Source organism: Sminthopsis crassicaudata, chromosome 3, assembly GCF_048593235.1.
Source record: "Sminthopsis crassicaudata isolate SCR6 chromosome 3, ASM4859323v1, whole genome shotgun sequence".
Taxonomy (NCBI): domain Eukaryota; kingdom Metazoa; phylum Chordata; class Mammalia; order Dasyuromorphia; family Dasyuridae; genus Sminthopsis; species Sminthopsis crassicaudata.
Window position 1 is genome coordinate 288,199,686 of NC_133619.1, and position 24,775 is coordinate 288,224,460.

The 24,775-nt window shown below is 33.1% G+C and overlaps 1 protein-coding gene across 4 annotated transcripts in view; it reads right to left on the reverse strand.

The window, feature by feature from the left end:
* Window positions 1-24,775, reverse strand: part of IL1RAPL1 (interleukin 1 receptor accessory protein like 1) — a 1,478,533-nt gene that overhangs the window by 13,384 nt on the left and 1,440,374 nt on the right. For all 4 annotated transcript variants that reach the window (XM_074300886.1, XM_074300887.1, XM_074300889.1 and 1 more), the window contains one exon: window positions 14,182-14,325. In XM_074300886.1, the coding sequence (XP_074156987.1) occupies window positions 14,182-14,325 (144 nt within the window). The remainder of the gene's footprint in view (window positions 1-14,181; window positions 14,326-24,775) is intronic.

A 24,775-nucleotide genomic window follows, 5' to 3' on the forward strand; every position in this document is an offset into this window, starting at 1 on the left:
GATGTCTTCAGAGATAGCAGTAGATGTAGGCAATGGTCAACTGGCAAGGAGTTCCTTAGCCAAGACTGGAGCTGTCAGCAGTGCAGCAGAAATGATAAAGTAACAGAAGCATCTGTAGACAAATTTGAAATTCTAAGAACAAACAGGAGACAAATCCAGGGAGAAAAGACAAAGCCATGTTGTAAAAAGGGCAACCTTTGATCTTAACTTGGGTCTATGAACTATAGAGACTGTATAGGTCTAGGGGAAGAGGATTAACTCTCTAGTAGTCCCAAATTCTTTCTACTTGTAAGAAAAGAAAGTCTTACCGTAGTACTTCACATTAGTTCTCAAACTTTCTATAACAAAGGCAACCATGATAAAAACTGTTCAGGGATCTATTTGGTAACAAGATGAAGTAATACATAAAACACAGAAACATATTCATCAAATATATTCAATATTATCATGGAGAATTCCCATAGAAAGTTGAATCAGAAGGAATTCCTTAATGATAGAGAAATTATACTGATGTAACTACTTGTATTTAACATTGTACTGATTGTAATTAACAGGGAACGCTATAAAATTTTCTCAATGATATTCTATAGTAACTCAGACAATATTAATTGTTTTCTATATTTAGACAAATTATTAAATCTACAATAAAATATTTCTTTAATAGATACTAGAGATAAGTGAAGTCTATGATTGAATCAGATGAAGGAAAAGAGCTGGAAAATAGTTGGGGAATTAATTATTCTAAATAGTTTTCCAATGAGAAATTCTATCCTTTTAACACCTAGAGAATTACATTTGTTCGTGACCCAAGGACAATACAAATGACTAAGTTGTACTGAGAAATGGCATAAGAAAAATCATTAAGGGTATGTATAACTGGAAAGGGAACTAGTCTTGTCTTGCAGCAAAAGAGAAGGATAACAGATCAACAGTGCAAAAGTTTGCAATAATATCCACAAATACTAAGATGATAATAAAAAGATTATTCTTTCAATAATCATTTGGGCCCTCTTGATCATAATATTCTGAAGCCTTTTCTTAATCCATATAATTCTTGACTCCTATCCTTTTTATTTAAAAAATTCTAAATTTAACAAAATCCAAATGAAATGGTCATTTTCATATATGAAGGAAAGTAGAAAGAAGACTATTACACAAAACTGCAAGTCTTTACTATATACAGTTCTCCATTCCTTTTAGATATATAATAAATACAACATTTAATTTAAAAAAATAATTATTTTTAAAAATAAAAACTTTTTCCTTTCAAAATGTATACTTGGATAATTTTCAACATTCATCCTTACAAAACCTTGTGTTCTAAATTTTTTCCCTTCCATTCTTTCCCTTTTGTCTCCCTTTTTCTCCCTTCCTCTAGATGGCAAGTGATCCAATATATGTTAAACATGTGCAATTATTCTATGCAGATTTCCACAAGTATCATGCTGCACAAGAAAAATCAAATTAAAAAGGGAAAAAATGAGAAAAAACAAATCGCAAATAAACAACAACAAAAGTGAAAATACTATAATATCTAACTTTCAGTAGATGCCAGTTTGTCTTGGTCTCCCTTCTGATTGTGTGAGTGTATGTGTGTGTGTGTTTAAAAATTATTTAGTGATGTTCTTTTTCATTCTTTCCTCCATTCTTCATTTCTTCTTCTTTCTTCCTTCCCTCCCTTCCTTTTTACCTTCCTTTCCCCCTCCCCCTCCCTTGTTCCTTCCCTTTCCTTCTCTCTTCCCCTTTTCCCTTCCCTCCTTCCCTCTTTCTTTTTGTCTGTCTCTGTCTTTTTCTCTGACTTCCTTCTTCCCTCTACCTGTCTCCCTTCTTCCTTCTCTCTCTCCCCGCTCTATCTTTCTCTGTCTCTCTATTTTTTCTCTCTCTCTGACTCTCTCTTTTTCTTCAAAACCCTTTAGTAACTTCCAACAAATATGCATAGTTAGCCAAAGTAAATTCACATGTGAGAATATGTTTGAAAATGTATCTTTCTGCCTCTTGAGTCCACCAACTCTTTGTCAAGAGATGCTTAGCATATATTATTTATCCTCTGAAACTGAAACTATCCACCACACTTTGAAAATCTTTTCCACTTTAGTTTCCACGTGATTTTCATAAGTTCTAGTGCTGAAAGAGATCACAGAAATCATCTGATGCTATGCCTTAATTTTTACAAATAAGAAACCTGAGGCCTACAACAGTCAAGTGACCTGGACAAAGCCACACATGTAGTAAATAATGGAGCTGATCTTCAAATCTTTATAATATATATATATATATCCACTATATGATGTTGTCTCTGATTTTTCTACTATTATAACTATCCTTTTTTGGTTTTCTCCTCTACTTTCTGTTTCTCCTCTCCCTTCTTAAGTATAGTCATCCACTACAATTTTGTCTTTTCTATTATTCAATTTACCCATTTTCATGGTTTCAATGATCAAATGTCTCTGTGCAATTGACTTTCTAAATTGTATCTTTAACCTTGACCTATCTTCTAAACTTTAGTTTGGCATCGACACCTACTGGATATTTCCAATTTACAAACTAGTCTAGAGTTTATAGATTTCTAAAAAGGGAAGGATTAGAATAGATACTATCTGAGATTCCTTCTAGCTCAAACAAGTGATAAAACTTAGAGAATGAGAACTCCCTAAACATAATGAAATCCTTAACTCCTATCAGAAAGTTTCTGTACTTTCTAGATTTGTCAAGCCAGAATGATGGTGGAATCCCTTATCTTTACATTTGGCTATAAGGTTTGAGAGTAGTAAGTGACCTCAAATCAGTTACTGGGTTATAAAAGACTCTTACTAAGTTTAGTTAAATAACAAATACTCAATTTAAAAGTTGCAGTTCAATAAAAAAATTGGCTCAATTACTATGCAATTACAATGATATTTCCAACTAGATGTCCTGCAGCCCTTCCCAATCAAAATTAAAATATTAAAAAATGTGTTTAATTTTAGATTTCATCTTCACATCTTCCACATTATCTTTAAAAAAATTCAGATCCTCTTACTGACTTAATTGGACACTGACAATGGTAGCAATGTTTCCCAGGCTTAGCACTTGTCTACAAATATGACATGAAGAAATATACTTTCTTTCTTAAAATTATTCTTCCTGGATTAGTAGGGGATTATGAGTTTGTAATATTGTATATTCTGCCAAATAATAATTATTGTGTTGATTACTTTTTCTTGAATGTTTCTTTTTCTTCTAAGCAAAGTGATTCTGGGTGACCATGGGACAGAGAGAGAGGAATGGGAGGGCAGGGAAAAGAATTAACATATGGAAATGACTGCAATATAAAAATTAAATAGGCCAATAAAACTTTCATAAATAATAAAAATAAATTATGACAGTAACCAGAGAGCTCAAACTGATATTGAGAGCTTTTGACAAAACAGACCAAGGCTGCAGTTGAAACTGCAATAGAAAAATCCACACTTTTATCACACAGCAACAAAGACTATCTTAAACAAATGAGACTAGTAACCTTTTAAAATCCAGAGCTTATTTTTAAATAGACTCCAAGAGCTGATTACACATTGCACTAGATGAGTTCTCATCTCTTCATATCCTCTAGAGCAATTTATAGAGGCTGAACGAACACCCACTGGATTGGAAGGAGCTATTCACATGCAAATAATTCTAGCCTAAATGTAGTTAGAAAAGCCACTCCTTACTTGAGCAGATGCTTGGCTTCTAGATCAATGGGAAACTTGATGTATATCTAATTCCTCTGTTTCCCCTGAGTGTACGTCAGCCACCCAGTAAAGATCTAGGCATTTATTTGATACTGAGAATAAACTGCTGATTTTAAAGTTTTCAGATTTCAAAAAAAGTCTAATAGAAGATTAAATTCATTATTGCTTATTTTTTCAGAATAAAATTAATGCCAAAGTATTTAGTCCAATTATTTTTCTAATAAAACAAGAATTAAGAAGTTTTTGAAAAATATCTCAAGGGTTTTTTGTTTTGTTTTTGAAAGCACATAGTCACATTTACACAGAATTTACCATTGTACCAGATGTTTTCCTGATAACAGCTCCATGAAGTAGGTAAAGTAAATATCATTCTCCCAATTGGATGGGATGAGGAAAAGGAGGCATATGAAGGTCAAGTGATGGTGACTTTTCTATTGAATGTAGGAGCTAAAATGAGTTTAATAGCTCTATGTGCAGAGCTTGTTCTACTGCTAAAATATTGACAATTCTTAATATCTATGGGCTTTGTCTTCTGAATTTCTGTGAATGAGCACGACTTTTTTGGTACCTAAGAAGTAACCAAAAAATATTACTAACTTAAAGGGATATATTTAAATTTACTGATGTAAATGTAATTGGAACAGGATTAATCAAGTATGTATGATGTTATTTCTAATAGTGAAGTACTTTAACTTATGTACCATAAAAATGTATAAATATGGTCTTTGTTATAATCCTTCATAAACTTAAAATTAGTTATTAAATTGTTCTTCAATGATTTATTACACATAAGGCAATACTGACTATGTGCAGTGGCAAACATACCATTAGAAGTGAATAATTCTGCCTATTATCTAGTTTCATAATGTTAAGCCAAACAACTGTTTTAAAGGATTTTTTTTTTACTGCTTATACTAATGAAATTAAATGGATTCTTTGGCATTTTACAGAAACATGCTAAAAGAAAAATAATTCACCTATGAGGAAATACAGAAGTAGTGTCTGAAAATAATAGGGAGACAGATTATTAAGAAATCATGGGGGGAAGAAAAAACAAGCATCTAATAGAAGAAATAGATTGAGAAATTATCAATGCAATTTTTCCCATATATTTGGGAGGGTTTTAGCAACATGCTTTTGTGGAACATGGGAGTGCACAATATATTGAACTCTTCAAGAAAGAAGTTTTGTGACTTTTTTTGGGTGAAGTTTATAAGTGTTTTGATAGAGACAGTACAGGGGAAATTAAAGTTCATAAAGATAACTTTCTGCCCCATTTCCTCTTTCCATTTTCCCATTCCCTGAAATAAAGAATTATCAGAGTTATGCTTTGACTACTTTTTGTCAGTCATGCTACTTTTTTGGGGGGTGCTGAATCAGAATAATGTGGATGTACCAAAAAGAATCTCTACCTCTCAAGTCTCTTCTTTCTGTTGACATTGCAACTTAAAGATGATTCTGTGAGTTCTACAGAGCCAGTGGATGAGGGAAATTCTTTTCTACCCATTGAGCCAGAAGCTAATGGTGATCTAGACAAGTCTAAAAAGGTATTTGGCATCTTCCCCCCTCAAAATCATAGAACTGCCTAGGAGGCCATGAGCTCAGGTGCAAAGAAAGAGCACCTCAGAGCTCAGAAAGTCAGACTCAGAAAATCACTCTTAATCTTCAAGCCAGCAGTAAGAATATAATGGAGGAATACCTAGGTGGCAAAGTGGATATAGGGCTGGGCCTGGAGTTAGGAAGACCTATCTGCATCAGTGCAGCATCAGACACTGAATAGCTGTGTGAGCCTGGTCAAGTCATTTAATCTTTGGGCTTTTCAATTTCCTCAACTGCAAAATGGGAATAATACCTATTTTCTAGGATTGCTGTGAAGATCAGTTGAAATAATATTTGCACAAGGACTAGAACATAAGTGCTTAAAGTTAATAAACATGCTTTTTCTTTCCCTCCATTATTATATTAATAGAATTATGGTTCAGCAATCATTTTCAAGAGTTTTCAGGACAACAGGAAGCATTCAAAGGATAGCTACATTTTCTTTGAAGTTTATGCATTGAGGTGGGTTGCAAAGGCTACTCTGTTTCAGTTCCCCAAGGAAGTACCTACAAATCAGATCATCATTCAGGGTCTTTTGGGGATTTTCTCTTATACTAAGAAAGGTGCTAGATTTGGATTTGTGGATCCCTTAAACATAATTGAAGAATTTATAAATCATTGCCACTGTTAATTGTCTGAACAGTGTAAGGTACTTTAAATTTTAGAATCCTAGATTCAGAGGAGATAGTAGATGTAATTATATATCTAATTCCCCTGTTAAATAAATGGAGAAAATGAGACTCAAAGAATTGAAATAATTTTTTCAAAGTCATAGAACTAATTAATGGAACTAGGAGAATAATATATATCTTCTGAAATAGAGGCCATTTTTTTTCTTGGCAGCAAAGAAAATAAAAGACAGTTATCTTTGAAAAACACCCAAAAACTGAAAATGAGGAATACAGTTTAATGAGTTATTTGGTATGATAGAAGACAGAAGACACCGGGACAAGGAAGAAGCAAGACTGAGTAGATTGTCTCTGAAAACTGAACAGTGCTCCCAGGAGAGAAGAGTGTAAAAAAAGTAATAACCAAATATTGTTGGTTTTATTATAAGACCAACTGAATGACAATACCTGGGAGAAGATTATATTTTCATTAGGGGACCCATAAGAAACTGCTAATTATAGATCAAATGCTCCTGAGCAAGTAAAACCTATGCAACTTGAAATTTAACCTCCATGGGCCTCAGTTTACTCATGTAAATAAAAAACAGTGGTTGAACCACATTACCTATAAGATCTACTTTAACTTTCAACTTGTATCCTAATAGGGACAGCTAAATAGCTCAGTGAAAAGAGCCTGGACTCAGGAATACTCTTCTTCCTCCATTCAAATCCTACCTCAGACACCAGGTATATTGCTGTAAGCAAGTATCTTACAATTGTTTGCCTCTGTTTCCTCATATGTAAAATAAGCTGAAAAAGGAAATGGCAAACCACTCAATATCTTTGCCAAGAAAAATCCCAAAAGATATGGCAAAGAGTCTAATAACTAGAAAATGACTAAAAATCAACAATTGTATCTTGATAAAACAGGAGTAATGCCAGAAAAATGCAGGATGGTCTGGTCTGGATAAATTCTAGCTTAGATGGATTGAGGAAAAGGGTCCTTGGCATGATGATGAGCACATAAAATGGTCAAGAAAAAAAAAAACAATAAAATAACCAAACATCTAGCCAAACAAACAAGTGAGGAGGGCAAGAGAGATGATACAATGGCCTTTAACAGTTTGCATGTTAATATTTCTTCCAGTGACAAGTAATAATTATATGCACACAATGTGGCTGTTTCCCTACTATATAAGGTAGGGCTGGAGGGGAATGCCCTTATTTGATAGATTATCAGGAGAATGATGTGTTCAATATAAAACAGGAAGTTTTTCAAAAAGAAAACATTGCCTCCTCACAGAAAGGGGATTCTGAAGAAACAAAGGAGAATATTAACTTTTGTAACACAGGAGACATGAAGAACTGTTGAATCATTGTACCTTTGGTCCTTCCTTCTTTCCTTCCTTTCTTCCTTCTTTCCTTCCTTCCTTCCTTCCTTCTTCCCTTCCTCCCTCGCTCCCTTCTTCATCCCTTCCCTCTATCTTTCTCTCATCCCTTCCCTCCATCCCTCTCTCCGTTCCTTCCTCTCTCCCTCTCTTCCCTCCTTCCTTCCTTCCTTTGTTTCTTCTTCCTTCCTTCCTTCCCTCACTCCCTCAATTTTCTCATCTGTAAGATGGGGGAGTTAACCTAGCCATAGAAGCTGAAGCTATATATGCTACAGAGGAAGCAACTAGAGTTATAGTGATGAATGGCAATCTGCAAGTGCAAACTTCGAGAAATACCATCCAATACTTGTTAAAGGAAAAAGGACAAATCTTGGTAGAACATAAAGTTCTTGAAAGCAGGGATTCGCTCATTTTTTTCTTTGTAGCCTCTGTATTATAGTGCCTTACACAGAGCAAGCACAGCTGTCTTTTGAATTAGATTGAATTGAACGGCTCTTTCACAACTTACTGCTGAGAAGATCTGAGCCAGCCTTATATCAACTTTATATGAACAACAGTGGGACTATGATGTCTTCTCACAGCATGACTCCAAGGATCCTGAAATTTGTCAAACCTGACAGTCACTATCCACTTCTGGTGATTTACACAGGGGCAAATCATGGTTCCACAGGAAACTAAGTAAGACATTACTAGGGATGAGAAAGTTCTGAGCAAGAATATAAAGACTTTAAAGGTGTGAGTGTTGATATCCCTGCAGTTATTATTTAAAGATAAAGGTTTTTGAAACTAAAAACAGGCAGTTTTGAGAAATGGAGAAGTGGTTGGGAAAAATGATATGGGAAAATAAAAAGTAGAAATCTTTATTATAACAAAATGCTATAATTTTAGGATATTGGTCAGGGATAACAATATGTATAAAGAGAAAAAATACATTGTGTATTTGCTTGGAGACATGGGTTTGATCAAAGAAGATTTAAATGGAAAATAAAAGGAGGGAGAAAATTTCCTTGATATTTCTGACATGTCTGCTGACAAAGAGTAGCTAGTTGGACACAGGAAGAACAGACATCCTAACATGATGAGATTCACAAATGAACATGGGGATTGGACCTAGTTTCAAAGGTCATGTCTGACAGTTATTAGCTATATGACCTTTGGCAAGTCACTCTGAATCTCACTTTCCTTATGTAGATAATTTTTTGAGTCCTATTCATATCACAATGTTAATGTGAAGAAAGTACTTTGTACATTTTCAGTATTATTCATATTATTATATAAATTTGAACTGTTATATTAGTAATAGTAATAGGACCAATAATTCCCAAGAAATAATATTTAGGAGAGCCAGTAATAAAACCCATGGCTTCAGGGTCTTCCCAAAAACATGCAATGTTAAGACTTTTGGTAAGATATGTGCTATTACATGTTTAACAGCTAGCTCTCTGGGAAAAAATGTACTACAAGCTTCTAAGTTAAATTTATATTATTAGCATTTTTATATCACTTAAGTCTAACAAACAAAAGGATAAATTAAGCCTTATGTGTATTATTTGCCAACTTCCAAAGTAAAAATTCTAGTGCTGATAACTTGTCAGTTGGTTCTTGCAAGCCATTTGGAAATGACTCCAATATAACCTTCCCTTCAAAACCTCTGAGGTCTTGATATTCATCAATATGGATACTCTCTCCAACAATGAAGACTTAAAAATAAAACATTTTTTCATATTAGGAATCTCTTCTACATATCACATCATCATTGTTGTTATTGTTGCTGTTGTTTGTCCTTCATTCTTGAAGAGGACAACTACCTCAGGAAGGGGATGCCATGATACCCAAGTGAATTAGATTTAAGTGAGGGAGGGCTAGGCAAGGTCACCCAAATCACTGTGCCTTTTGGGGCCAGTGACCAGATATAGATCAGGATAATTAGAGATGGCCTTGGATGTAATGGGAGACCTTGGCCTTTTCAGGCTAAGGTCTTCAATAGGTCTCAAATTGATTAAGATCTTACTATTCAGTGCTTCAGACTAGGTGGCAATTGAGGCAAAAAACAAACAAACAAACAAACAAACAAACAAAAAACTCTTCTTTCACCTAGTCCAAAGAAAAATCTAAATGAATGAATGAAACAGTAAACAAACAAACAAACAAACAAACGAATTAATGAATAAATAAATAAATAAATAAATTTGGTAGGAGAAGACCTTCAGGGTTTCTGGCCAAAGCATAAATGACTGCTATTTACCTTCAATTTGAGTCAATCAGGATTCAAAATATGACCAAATGGGGCTTGGCCTAGACCCTTGAAAGATCCTAGAAAGAAATCTAGCAAGTAAGCCCCAAGATATTTTGGGAGGGTGCAGAGGTGCAAAAAAGAAAAAAAAAATGCTTTTATGAGCAGCTGAAGATAAGTTATGATATCCTAAATGGACAGAAGGAAGGAAGGAAGGAGGGAGGGAACAAAGGAAGGAAGGTAAGAAGAAAGGAAGAAAAGAAGGAATGGACAAAGAAGGAACTATGTTATGCCTCAGTTTCCCTGTCTCAATTTCCCTGAATTGTTTTGCCTCAGTTTCTCTGATGGCAATCCCTCTACCTGGCCATTAGGACTGAGATAATTAGGACTGGTCTCCTGGCCACTAGCATTCCAAAGAGTCATAAAACTCTTGATGGCTTATCTCAATTACCTAGATGGAACCCTCTGAACCAGACTTAGTGTCTCCTACCCTTTTCCCAACTTATCAGATTTATGATGCTTCCTCTTTACCCTCAACTTGTCAGAACTGAATTAATTGTCCTTTCTTGGAACTTCCCACTTACCAGTGCTTTACCCACCCCTGCCTTTGTTTCCCTGATGGTTGAATTCCTTTAAGAGTCTCTGGAATTCCTCACTCATTATTGTATGCTTTAAGACAAGAGTTCCATCCACTGGCTGGCTAAGATGGCTTAGTCAGTCCAAACTCTCCCTTTATTAAAATATTTTAAAACCTCTAATCACTTTCTTACCTCAGTTTTTCCAGCATTACACAGGGAAGGAAGTCACCAACTTCTCTTCTCCTCATCCTGCCACCAAGTGATTCTCGCCTCTGTCCCTCTGCCCTCCAATCCTTGCCTATGATTATCTTAATACCAAACATTCAGCAAGCACCAACAGTAAAAAGAGCCATTTATCCAAATATATGCTAATAGAGTCATTGTCTCACATAGAATAGGTAATTAGTCTTAAGTGCTCTGCTGTCTGATTCAAGCATACCTTTTTGGAATTTCAGCCCTCTACATGAGACCAATTTTTTTTTTTTTTCTTGTAGGCTTTGGATATAGGAATTTTGACTCTGGTATCTTCTGAGTATGTGTTTTGATTTTCTTGTCACCATAGTAACTTTTTATGGTCAGATTTTTTTTTTTGTTGTTGTTGTTGTTTGCTCATTTTTTGCAGCCTATTTCCTGACTTTTAACTTATGCTAAAATGGGAATCTGCTTCTAGAGTGTAGGGTACACTGTCCCAAGCTTCAGTTGTTTTGTGCAGCTGTTTTCAGAGATGTTTCTAGGGACCTACAAGTTTTCAGTTTTTCCAAGGTCATATAATATAAAGAGAGGTGTACTTACTGCTCTCCTGGCCTGTGCTATGGTCTGTGAGTGACCACAAGCACTATTTTCTGTCCTGTGACTGTGATCAGAGTCCTTGCTCCACTCTGATGTGTTCTAGGAACTTGCCACCTAGAACTGCAACCTGCATCTGAGTGTGAGCAAAGAGATCCCTCTAAACTCTTTCTTATCATTTGTTCATTCCTTTTACTGTCAATGAGTTGAGTGCTCCAGAAATTGCTGCAACTAATGATTCATTCATTCCCAAGGCCTGCTCCAAGTTTGCTGGGACCCAGTCTATTATGGCATGGCTTGCACTGGATGGTTTTCCACTCTCATCCTGGGGCAACACATCTTTCCTACGAAATGTTTAAGCTGGAAAATTGTATTTATATATCTTTTTGTGGATTTTGCTAATCCAGGAATTGTTTTATGGCATTATTTAAGGATTTTTGGAGGGGTTTGGATAAGAGCTTATGAGAATTTCCTTCTCCTTTCTGCCATTTTAGCTGCACCCTGAGGAACTTATTTCTAAAGAAGTAATATGATACTTCAAATAAAGTGATCATGCAAGGAAGATAAAACAGACTGTCTAGACCACAACTTAGCTGTGAAGAAAACAGAGTTCTAAGAGCTCAAAAAAGTATATAAAGTATATCATAGTCTATAATTCTGTACGGAAAATTGGTCCACTAGGCCAATGATACTCTTAAAGGCAAAATTATGACCACAAAAGCACAACTAATACTAACACAAAGAAAATGAGGAACAATCTAATGTTTCCAATATGGGTATATAGAAAAACCAACTACATAGATTTTTAAGCACAGAAATATATCTTTCTACTAGGTATTTAAATAATTCTCTCTCTCTCTCTCTCTCTCTCTCTCTCTCTCTCTCTCTCTCTTTCTCTCTCTCTCTCTCTTTCTCTCTCTCTCTCTCTCTCTCTCTCTCTCTCTCTCTCTTCTGTCTAAATGTAGATATTTTAGAGAATTCTTGAGGATCCAGAGAATTATAGCAATCTATAATGTGCAGTTGAAGGACTGTTATGAGGAAGAGGGATTACTTTTGTTCTGGTTTGACTTAAATTAGGAATGATGGGAAAAAGTTGAAGTGATACAAAATCAACTTTGTGTTAGGAAAATCTTTCCAAAATTTATAGCATCTGAAAATGAGACTTGACATCTTATGTAGTAGTGAGTTGACTAGTTCTGGAAGTCTTCAAATGGAAGTCAGAAAATCACATATCTGAAATCTTTTAGAGAAAATTTCTGTTTAGGCACAGGTTTGACTAAATTACTTTTGAAGCTTTTCCAAATCTCATATTCTATGAAAAAATATCCTGTGACTTTTTTCCATTAATTTTTTTGGTCTAAAAATGAATTCAATTTAATTGAATTGTACAGGTCAAGATAGTTCTAACTAAGCTTTTTTTTTTTCTTATACCATTTTCCTTGTTCTGATATTAAAGAATAAATGGGTTGTGAATAATTCCTATATGCAAAAACATTTTCTTCCTTTTCTGGCTATTAGACTATTATCTCCTTTGATTTTGGGAACTTCATCTTTATACTTCAGTTGAACAAACTGTCATTTAATCTCTTTGTAGAACAATTTGTACATTGGCTTTCAGTCAATTAGTACTCAACTTCTCCTTTGTTCCAATTCTGATATGAATATGAAGAGTGTTAAGTTTGGAGAGGAGTATAGGTCAAAATCCAGAATTAAGACAATTTTGTCCTTGAGACTCTTTATGCCTTTTCACATTGAAAAACAGAAACATTTTTGAAATCTTGCTTCCTTAAACTGGGTTTGTATGCCTTCTAATTCACTCATATAGACTCCCCCAGTCAATGGCAACCATAACTGTAGGCAGCCATGGGAAGCTGGAGTGGTCTATTAGAATGAACACTGGATTTAGAAGTCAGAAGATTTGGGTCTGAGTTACTTCTGATTCTTTTTAAAGAGTTTTTGACTATGGTCCATCAATTTTATCTTTCTTAATCTTGGTTTATCTATAAATCTAAGGTAATAATTTTATTACCTACCTCATAGAATTGTGAAGAAGTAATATATAACATTGTAAAAAACACTGTATATATGTGAATTATTTTCCCCAGGATCATTAAATCTAACATTCTCCCCCATTTTATGACAGAAAAGTGAGACTCAGGGTGCTTTCCCAAAGTAACAATGATAGAATCTTTGGTGATGATAGAATAATAATTAAATGCTAATACAATCGTATATGTAGATGGTTTCTCTATGGCATACCTACTGATCTATTGTTTTAACTTGTCCATAAATACCTTTCTCAAAATGGAAAACTTATCTTGTATGCATAATGAGAATTTGGAGGGGTAAAAATGAGTTAAACTTAAGTTGTAAATAGTTTAGAGGTTTTAATTTTAAGGACTGAAAATTCATTCAAATATATTCAATGAAACAGTTGAAATTTAACAAACATTGGCTAACCATCTAATATGTGCACTGACTAATAGGTGCACAAAGTACTTTGCTGCATTCCCTATTTGGAAGAATCACTAATTAGGGTTAATTTAGGATTCTTTAACAAAAAAGTACATATTTATGCTGTAACAAAAATACCAGCTTAGCTGATATTGAAAATTTATACTTCTGTTTTCCCTCTTCATATTTACAGGAGCACAATTTAAATCTGCACCAGTCCTAACTAAAAAAATTAGTTAAATTAGAAAATACTCAAAACAGCTTATTGAAACCGATACAGTTAAACAAGAAGCAAATTGAGATTCACTTCCACCTATATATTTGGGGAATACTAATTGTGTTACCCAAGAGATACTTTTTGCTCCTGAGGATATAAAATTGGCCTTTGTATATAGATTTACAGGGTGATGGAAGATGAACGTTGTCATTTGAATCACAATTTGTGTTTATAATTGTTATGTGGCATTCTGAATCAAATTCTAAAATATGTTGGTGTCCCATGTTTCTATTTGGAGAGGTTTATTCAATCCCACATCTTCATTGACTTTATGAAATCCAGTACAAAGAATGTTTTTATTTGTTTGTTTTGGTTTTGCTTTTAAAAAAAATAACACAAAATAAGCTTAGAACAATTTAAACCATCATTAGATCATTCTTTTTTTTTTTTTTTGCTATAGAAATAACATAATAGAGTAATAAAAATAATAGAATAGAATAATAGAAATAACAGAATCATGTGTATGTGCATTCTCACCTACATTTGGAGGATATAAATAGCAAGAATGTTAAGGTAAAAAAATAAAACAAATATGAAGAATCTCTTACCTCCATCGATTTCCTCTGTTCCAAAATGATTTCGATAGAAGAGCATGATATCAATCTTGTAACACTTGTAAATTGTCACCAAACACACAAGCAGCAGCAGAATGGCACCCAACCCACCAGCAAGTTCAACTGTATACATCAGTTCTGCAAAAAAGCACAACATGTCGTGGCACTATATACTCACAGTGAAAATAACAAGTTCAAATTGATCTCACAGTTTGGGGATTAAATTAATGAATGTGGATATTGTTTTTCTCTTATTTAACTTTTAAATCTCTGCCATGCAGGATAGGTTCTAACTTTAGAGATCAAGAATTCATCTCCTTTTTAAAAGTCTCCATCTCCCAAAAAGAAATGACAATTTATCTAAAAAAAAGACAATTCCCCCTCCCATTTTTTGGAAATTTTATGAGGTGTGAAGGAAAGAACATGATAGTTTTCCATTAGAAGAAAAATAAGACTTGTTTTATTGGACCCGAAAGATGAGAGAAAACTAGAATAAATGGTTGGAAATTGCAAAGAGACCAAAGAATTAATGTTAGGAAAAATTTCTTTCTTTTGAGACTTGAGCTGTCTCAAAGTGAGATGAGAGGCTTCTTGATGCTGTGGGTTCTCCCTCTGTTCAGGGCCTCAAGAAAAGAAAGCCAATTGGTTGAGTATATTATGAAGCAAATTCTTTTTTCCGTATTGCAATAATTTTCATCTTATGAGTAGAGTCTCTTCCAACTCCAAAACTCCATGATTCTTTGAAATGTCTAGCAAAATACTACAAAGTTCAATTTAAATTCAATGTCTATTACATATTAAATAATTTATATTGATTACAATCTAATTTTTGTTATGGATTGATATCAAACATTCTTTTTAGTTTTAATACTAACTAGCAGAATGCTATTTTTTCCTAATTGGATTCTAAATTAAAATGCTTATGAGATTTGGGTCACATAGGCCATTATACACACACACACACACACACACACACACACACACACACACGCACATATATATACACACATATTCATATACATATCTGTGTGCATACATATAATATAATTATGTACTTTGATATTTGAAATGTATTCATGTACATGATACATATCACATATAAATATGTGAATATATATTTCAAATGACAAATTATATTTTCTTTATTTATTGCTACAAAAGATACATTTAAATGGAAAAATATATATGAAGTGATTTATGTTTGACACAAACCTAAGATTCATTAAGTGCAAATGAGATCATTATGCAGTTTTTCTATTCCAAGTATAATTAACTAAAAATGTGTAGTTTTCACCAACCTTTTCATAAGAGTTCTCTATCATAATACATGTGATAAAGTACAATTATTTTTATCTTTACCTGTTCCTCTATTTCTAATTTAGTAATCAAATCAGGAAATACATAAAGGTCTTGTTTTTATTCAGTCGTTTCAATCATAGCCAACTTCATGAACCTATCTGAGATTTTCTTGGTAAAAACACTAGAGTATTATGTTATTTCCTTCTCCAGCTCATTTTACAGATGAGGAAACTAAGGCAAAGAGAGCTAAGAGACTTGACTAGGTCACACATCTAGTCAGTTTCTGAGGCCAGATTTAAACTCAGTTCTTCCCAGACTCTAGGTCTGGGCTCTACCTATTGAGCAATCAAGTTACTCATGTGTACAAATATACACATACATATATACACACATATACCACTCTTTAATCAGGTATTTTTTTAACTACAGTTAAAAGAAAAGGGTTAAGAAACAGGTATAAAGTTGCCTTTAATATTAGCTATAGGCAGGGTTAAATTACTTTATAACAATTCTTTTGGCATTATAATTGCTTGGCCAGAATTAATTAGAATGACTCAAAATGTCAACTATTTAGTCAGATCTTATACCTATAACTTCTTTTTTTAAAAATATTTTAATAGTTTTTACTTACCAGATATATGCATGGGTAATTTTACAACACTGACAATTTGCCAAACTTTTTGTTCTAATTTTTCCCTTCCTTCCCCACCCCCAGATGCCAGGTTGACCAATACATCTTAAATATGTTAAAGTATAAATTGAATACAATATATGTATACATGTCCAAACAGTTGTTTTGCTGTACAAAAAAAATTGGACTTTGAAATAGTGTACAATTAGCCTGTGAAGGAAATCCAAAATGCAGGTGGACAAAATTAGAGGGATTGGGAATTCTATGTAGTTATCATATCTATAACTTCTTTACTAAACAGGTTTATTTTTGTTATGAGTAATTTAAGCTACTCAAAAGATCCATTCAGGAAGCACCTAGTATTTTCCATATTTGACAAGATACCATCTCTTAAAGTCACTAATCTTTCCATACAAATACAAGTTTCGATGTCTCTGTGGCAATTAAGGCTATTGAAATAGCTTCATAGCAACTAGCTATGGAAAAACCATTATGGATACTTCAATGGACTTATCTTTGATTCAATTATGTATCTTTACTTGGAAACATTGTAAAATTAGAAAACATATGATTTAACTCATTCATTACTTTAATATTCTAAGAACATGGTAAAGAACCAGGGAACATGTTGCTAAATTATTGAATTTTATGGATATTAGAAAGGATAATCAAGCAAATTATTGAATCTCCTAGAGTATAAGGAAATGAATGTGAAATTTGAAAAATAGAATAGCTATAAGAATGTTTTGTTATTGTGATTGGTAATGGGTTATTTCTTCCCTTTTGAATTCCATTTACACATGTTAAAAGCATTTTTCCCTTCTTGAAAGTTTGTTTTAAAAATATATTGTATAATTCATCATCATCATCATCATCATCATCATCATCATCAATGACAACAACCCTAGCATTTTTAAGACCTATTAAGATGTATAAAATGGTTTACCCATTTTCTCCTTTAATAAACATAACCCTGTGAATTAGGTGTTATTATTATCCCCATTTTTAGAATGAGGAAACTCAGTTTGAGAGTGGTTAACTGCCTTGCCCAGGATCACACAGCTAAATAAATGTCTGAGACAGGATTCAAACACAATACTTCCTGAATATAAGTTCATCAGTCTAAAAACTACACTATATTGCAAAATTCAGGACAAGATATTAATATGATATTCATCTCTCTTTGAATATATTGTAAATGCTATGATTGGAATATTATGCATGTAAGATACATATGGCCGGTTCATCCCTGGGTATAAATTATCCCCTTCTACAATTTCTCTAATCTTCTCGCTTCCTAATCCTCCCCATTTAAGAATTAATGGAGACTCAGAAGGAAGCTGAGATAGATTTGATTCTACATATAACAGATATGAACATAAAGACACAAGTGATCTGGTCCATGACCTTTTAGTGCATTCAGTGTTCTATGATTCTGAAACATAACTTGACATAATCGTGGGATTAAAAAAATCTAAAGAAATAACAAAAAAGGCCACTTCTATTTAAGGGGGAATTATGCAATTGGCAACCTAAAACCCTTAGCCAAAGGGAAGTATTAAATAGATCAAAGAGCTGGCACTGCTGTGTGGTTTCCTATGGCTGTAGGCAGCCCTTTGTCGAAGGTGGTGATGAAGATGGGATTAATGCCTCTATGGATGCCCCCAGTCAACTCTCTGAACCCCAAAGATGGCATTGTGCCTGACCATTTTTCTGCCTCAGGTGATCAGATAAATTCTTAGGATTCTGTTTTATGTCAGTCAGTTTGGGAAAACAACAACCCCCAATCATGGATGTACCTCCCCATGACTCCTAAAATAACACTTCAGACAATATTCACATTATTGATATTTATGTAACTGTTATTTTTAATCTAGTCAGCAAGTATTAGCAAATCCAATAAATGAAAGGGGAAACTTCATGCTAGGCGTGATCACTTCAAAGTGTGAAGTAGCTCAAACATTGGAGAAATAGAGGGCTGACCTATTTAGGAACTTATATCAATATAGTTCTAGATGACATGGGCTGACAAAGAAAGTTTAGAATGTTTATCTTAATATTAATACTTTATTATTCTTTAATGCTTTAAGATTTATAAACATGCTTTCAATTGTAAAACTTTGGATATAATGAAATTATATGATTTGTGAACATATGATAATTATAGCCTAGTAATTATACGGTCTAAAGGATAATATTTCTTACTGGCTACCTCCAATTTATACACACACACACACACACACACACACACACACACACACACATATATATATATATGTATAGATAAGCATAAATGGGTATTTTTATTTGTGATCATGTATATATTGTATGATGCTATGCATATAGTCAAAGTGTGTGCAATGCTAAGGGTCATTTGTGAGGACTTCCTGTAGCATTAACTATCAGAACAAAAAGTAAAAATACAGAAGCCAAACTTTTTTTTTTGTTAATCAACTCTGAAAATGTTATAGATTGTCCTTAAAATTTTTCTTGGCACTACAAATGTAGAGTTGCAATGCTCACATACAATATAAAAATATATCTGTGGAAGGTCAACTATATTCTGGGTGCTGAGGAAGTATAATGTTTCAGTAAATTTCATTACTTTGACCACTAGAATCTTATATTCCAGTAAAAAGGGAGGAAGGGGCAGGAATGAGGTACCCATAGAAAACCTAAAATACAAAATATGTGTGCATTTATGCATATTTGCATGTATACAGAGTGTAAAAACAATAATAATCAGAGTACATAATCAGAAGGTTATCCTAAATCCATGACCCAGAGGAGGTTATGGAAAGTCAAATTTGAGGGCAGGGAGAATGCTTTATAGTCTTGTATTTCCTTCACTGAGCTTAAGATGAAGTTCTCCATATTACTATATGTCTAATAAATATTTCTGATAAATGACTATAATATGTAAATATGACTTATGATAAACATGTCATCACCTATCATAATGCATAACCAATAGAAGAGTATAGAGTGACAGAGCATGACATAACATAGACTAGCATAAAATAGCACAGGACAGGGTGGGATAGAAAATAGAATACTATATTTGTGGAGAGTCTGCAATTACTTTGTGTATTTTATATACACTTTACATCTTCTTCAAGACTTAGAACAACCCTGAGTAAGGGGAATAGAGTGCTATTACATTTTATAGATGAGGAAACTGATGTGTATATAGATTAAGTAATTTTTTTTTCTAGTTCACACATTTAAATGAGAGCTCAATGAATTTTTTAAATTTCTAGTCTAACATTCTAAACCCTATCATGCTACCACAAAAGGATTTTATTTTATTTTGAAAAGATCTGTGATTTCATGGGCCTAAGGAGCTCTTAATGAGGCTCTTTCTCTCCCAATGGAATTCTGCTACTTCAGTGTAATTTATATCTAGACTTCCAGAGTTGCCTGGAGGTACTGAGAGGTTAAATCACTTTCCTAGAATTCCTTAGTCACAACATGTTACAGAAGACACTTGAACTTTGGTCTTCCTTACTCTAAGGTTAACTTTATCCACATCACTTGATAAAATAACTGCCATTTAAAAGTGTTTATATATGTATATATACACACATAAATAACACTTATACACATTCTAGAATAGCATAATGTCTAACTATTCATGTATGATGAATAGCCTAGGTATTATACACAATATCTCATAACAGCTACAATCTACAATTTGTGTAGTTTTCATATCTACTTGTTCCCCTTTGAAAATATTTATTAAAATATATGGTCCCCAAAGCTTTTTCTCTACTGGGTTCTGCAGAAAACTGCTGGGAGTTGAAAATTGTCGCTGTTAACAGCCACAACTCCAGTCAATTGATTTATTTATCTCCACATTAAAATGTGAGTCCTGTTACCACAGCAAATGTTATTCTCCTTTTGAAGTGTGATCTGCTTTTCTGCTCAAGTTCAAGTTGCCCAGAGAGGCAGCATTTCTAAAAAGATTCCATTTCAGCACAATTCCACATCAGAGGAAGGAAAGAGAAAGTGCAAACCTTTTAAAATCTGTTTAGCCTTTTGTGTTTTGTTGTTAAAATGATAGACTTTGCCCCCTTTAAGGGACCAAAAGTGAATGTGAAAATTGTAAAGGAAAATTACTAGGCAAAACCTAAGGGAAGCTGGCATTCAGTTAAACACAACAAATGAATGAGTGCCAAAGAGTTACATTTAAGGGCACAGCAGTCTTTTAGTTACAGGCAATTAACAACAGTCCTTCGGCAGCTCCACTATGGGACTAAGGGAAAACACATTGATTATTGCTGCAGTAGTAGATTGGTTTCTGAATAAATTGCTCCCATTTAGAACTAGATTTGCTACAAACATTTTGAGCAATGACCACAATTTTTTCTTATGAAGATATTTGGACTGAGCAACATTTTAAAAGAAGCAGCTAATTAAAACAAATCACATGCCATCTCGAAGTATATTGAATTATATCACAAGCAGGACATGGAAGAGGACTGCACCTGTGATTTCATCTGCATTGGGATTCCAAATGAAAAAACTCCCTGTACAGATGAAGCATTTCAGGTTCTGGTCATAGGGCGATATCTGTAGCACTTAGTTAAACGATTTGCTCAGGGTCACACAATTAGTATGAATCAGAAGTAAGACTTTTATCCAGATTTTTCTGGTTCCATCAGCTCTCTTTTCACTATGTCATAAATAAATGCATTTGGATTAAACTAATTCTACTCTAATTACCTGGTATGTTTGGAGATATTTTTTGGGCCTGCACCTGGTGTTAATGTTTGGAAACTTTCTCAATGATAAATATTTATTAAGAAGTAAATAAATTAACAAAGAAGTAAACAAAAGTTTGTAAATAGCTTTGAAGTTTTTATCTTGACACACACCTGTATGTATATAATCATGTATATATATATATATATATATATATATATATATATATACATATATATGTATATATGTGTGTGTGTGTGTGCTTATGCATATAGGCACACATACATATGTTGTATAATTTGCCATTTTAAGTAACTTGATATTTTTTCCATCAAGATTGTCTAGTTCAGTTTTAGAAAGATTTAAATGCTAGGCATTGATTTGATTGTTATGAAGTATAATTTGGGGGAATATGTGATAGGCAGTATAATGATCCCGTTTTATTCATTTACTTCATCAAGGGCATTTTTTCCATTTCTCATTGCTTTATAAAGAGATAAAGTTATACAGATTTATTCATCCACAAAAATTCACATCCATATTTATTTCTTTAGAGCTATGTGGCTTACTTATTCCTAGCAGAAGGCTAATTATTCTCAGTCTGAAAAGATTTTCTGCTGCATTCTATTACACATTGGTACAATTTGGAAGCAGTTATGATGTGATCCTGCCTCCATCCCTGAAAAAAAAGAATGAAATAAGATATGGTCCACTACTTTAAAATAAGTTTGTGCTCTGATATGATAAACAAACATCTTGCAGAGTTATATGTGAATTTAGAGTTGCCTGATTTCAACTACAATTCAGAGTTGCTATGATAATACAGCTAGGAAACTTCAGAGTTAAGAGTTAAGTCAAATCTTTCTGTATCCAGGGATACCACTCAAGCTATTATGACATGTAACTACACAAATGAAGAAGACGACTAATTCATTAATAATGGTGAAACTTAACAAAGTATTTGATCAAAACATTAGTTCTAAACATTTGCCATCAAAACAGTGAAATGTCATCTATTTAATGTCCCTTGATGGTATAGTGATGTAACTCAGAGGTGTCAAAAACAGGACCAACAATACAGCTAAGTGTGATTGAAACTAAATTAAAATGTAATTAGAAAGTAACAAAATAAATAAAAATACTATAAATGTTCATAATGCTAATATGACATTTCCTAATGGAAGAGATCCATATGTATGGTTTAGTGGCTTTTCTATTTGAGCGGAAATTTACTGACGATATTCCTCCCTTATAAAACCTTACTCATTTTAAAAAACCTACTTAAAATTCTACCTTCCTCATGATGATTTCCCTGATCCATGCATTGAAAATTATACTGTCCTTCCCCTAATGTTTTTAGTGATTCAGATATGAATACTTTGCATGAACTATGGATACTTCTAAAGATTTGTTTCAGCACATTTCTCCCCCCAAATGTTTAAATTTGTGTGCATGCTTTTCCTCTGTGTTGATAATCTCAGACATTATAGTAAGTAATTCCTGTGTCAAAATTGATCATGCCTCACTATTTACCTAATTATAGTCATTTTTTTTTAGAATTTGATTCCTATCATGCCATTCCTTGAATTCAAAATATTAATTTGTGGAGGATTTGTGCTGAGTCTTGCTGCAAATAATATGAAAAGCCTATACTTAAAAATCCAGACATTGAACCTGAACCAGTGCTATCTCCTGCATTCACTACTATTCATATATATACATATATATATAGAAATATATTATAAGTCACAGAATTTTAGAATAGAAAGAAACTTTAATAATCACCTAGTACAACTCCCTCATTTGATATGTGAGAAAGCTAAGATCCAGAGGCTAAGCAAGGTCATTCAAATAGTAAGTGAAAGAGCAGGAATTCAAAATCAAGTTTTCCAGACTCATTTTAGTGTTTGTTTCTTTTTTTTCCCGCTACATCAAATTCTTTAACCTATATTAGGTTCTACACATAAGAGGCAATGACCATATGCTTCTTTGTTGGCTGTATTTTTTAAAATGCTAACGAGTTTGGGCAAAAAAAAAAAAAAGATCATTAAACGCTTGGGAGCAAATTCTTTATTACATAAAAGTCATATGTTTACTTTCACAAAGGAAGTTTTAAACCAAAGTAATTTTCCTTAGCATTATAAGAGCAATGTTTGAAACAAGCACTCCTCCGGAAAACACCAATTATGTTTTTTTACAAATACATGTGAATACATATTGCTGTTGCTTTCTTTTAAGATCATGTGTGACAAGGAGCAACAAACCAATTAGGAAATCAAGACAAAAGTCATCTTAGTTAACTGTCTAGTAGAACAAGATTAGCCTATTTCAAAGTGTCATACTTCAATGATGCTCAAATAATGTCTCTTACAAGAGAACAGTTGGGGGTTTTTGTATTTTGTTTTTGGTCAGGAATTCATTTTTTTATTCTGTCATGAAAATATATATGTAAAGAAGTAACATTCCAAAATAGCTGTGGAAAAAAATTATTGGAGTTAAAGGTGAAATCTCTATTTTATTTGTGCTAAGAGAAGAAATATTTATTTGGAAAGTAATTTCTGTGCTATAAGATATGCTGTTAAAACTAGAACAATTTTGTGTTTCAGGAAAGACTCTTCAGATTGGCCAACATACCCAGAACATCTGGTGTGTTTAGATAACCAAGAAAAATAAAATAAAACATATTTTTAAACATGGTGCTTCTTCTAATTATTTTTTTTTTGAAGAATGGTATTATGATTTATAGTCTATTTATTTGATTGAAAAAATTACACAAGTTTACAACTATATAAACTAGACTACAAAAAAAAAAACCAAAAAATATATGACTAATTGTTTTGAATTGTATTTTAATTATGATGTTTATTTGATCCTTTTAGGAGTTTAAAATCCACCTAATTATCAAAATCATTAAGAAAAACTGAAAAAAAAATGTAACAAAAAACCACTCAGTAATACCATTTCTTGTGAAACAACTTCTCATTGTAAATCTTGGATATCATAAAAATTATAGCCCACATTTTTAGAAAAAAATAACAAAGCCTAGAGGTTTAGGGGGTTTTTCCCCCTTGATGATCAGCAAAAGCAATCCACTTTTCTCATTTATGCCATCACAAGCCATCATTATAATCTAATGAATGGAAAAGCTAAGGAAGCAAATGAATGTGTTCTAACTTTTAACCACATAGAAGCTAGATTGGAATTGAGCATATCATCTACCATTTTTCAACGTTAACCTACAAAGTCCATTATCAACAAAATCTGCTTTCCCTAAATGTTAGATAAGAAGTTCTTAACTTTTTATATCATTCTCCTAATCCCAGAAATATTAATTGTATTCCTAAAATTGTGTTTTTAAATAATTGAAGAAGTTGCTGTTTTACTTAGACACTAATAAAAAGTAAGTAAACTTTTTGCCATATAAGTTCACAGACTGCCTAGAATAATAAGAGTCCAGTAGAGGTTAAGAACCTCTGCTTTAGAAGAGAAGTTGATCCTAGAAAGATGACTGCCAATGGATTCTGTAATTCCTACTTCACTAGAATTGTATAGATTTAATGGAAAGTTTTTTTTTTCTTTCAAACTTTCCTTTATAGCAGCAAAACAAAAGGATTGTAGGATCATCTATTTAAAAACCATTTAGCCCAACTATATCATTTTATGAATAAAGAAACTGAGAACTAATTGAGGACCTGCACAAGTAACATATGACATAAGATGGTATTTAGATTCATGCCCTCTGACTCCAAATTCAGTGCTCCTTTCACTTTACCAAAATCTTTGGCCATAGTTTCAACGTGCTCTAGAAAATGATTGGAGGAGTTTACAACTCTACCCACAATGTATTAGTGCCCTATTTTCCAAAATTTATCTCAATTTTTGTCATTTTTCTTTTCTGTTACATTAGCCAATCTTATAGGTGAGATGGTATCTGAGAGTTGTTTTAATTCACAT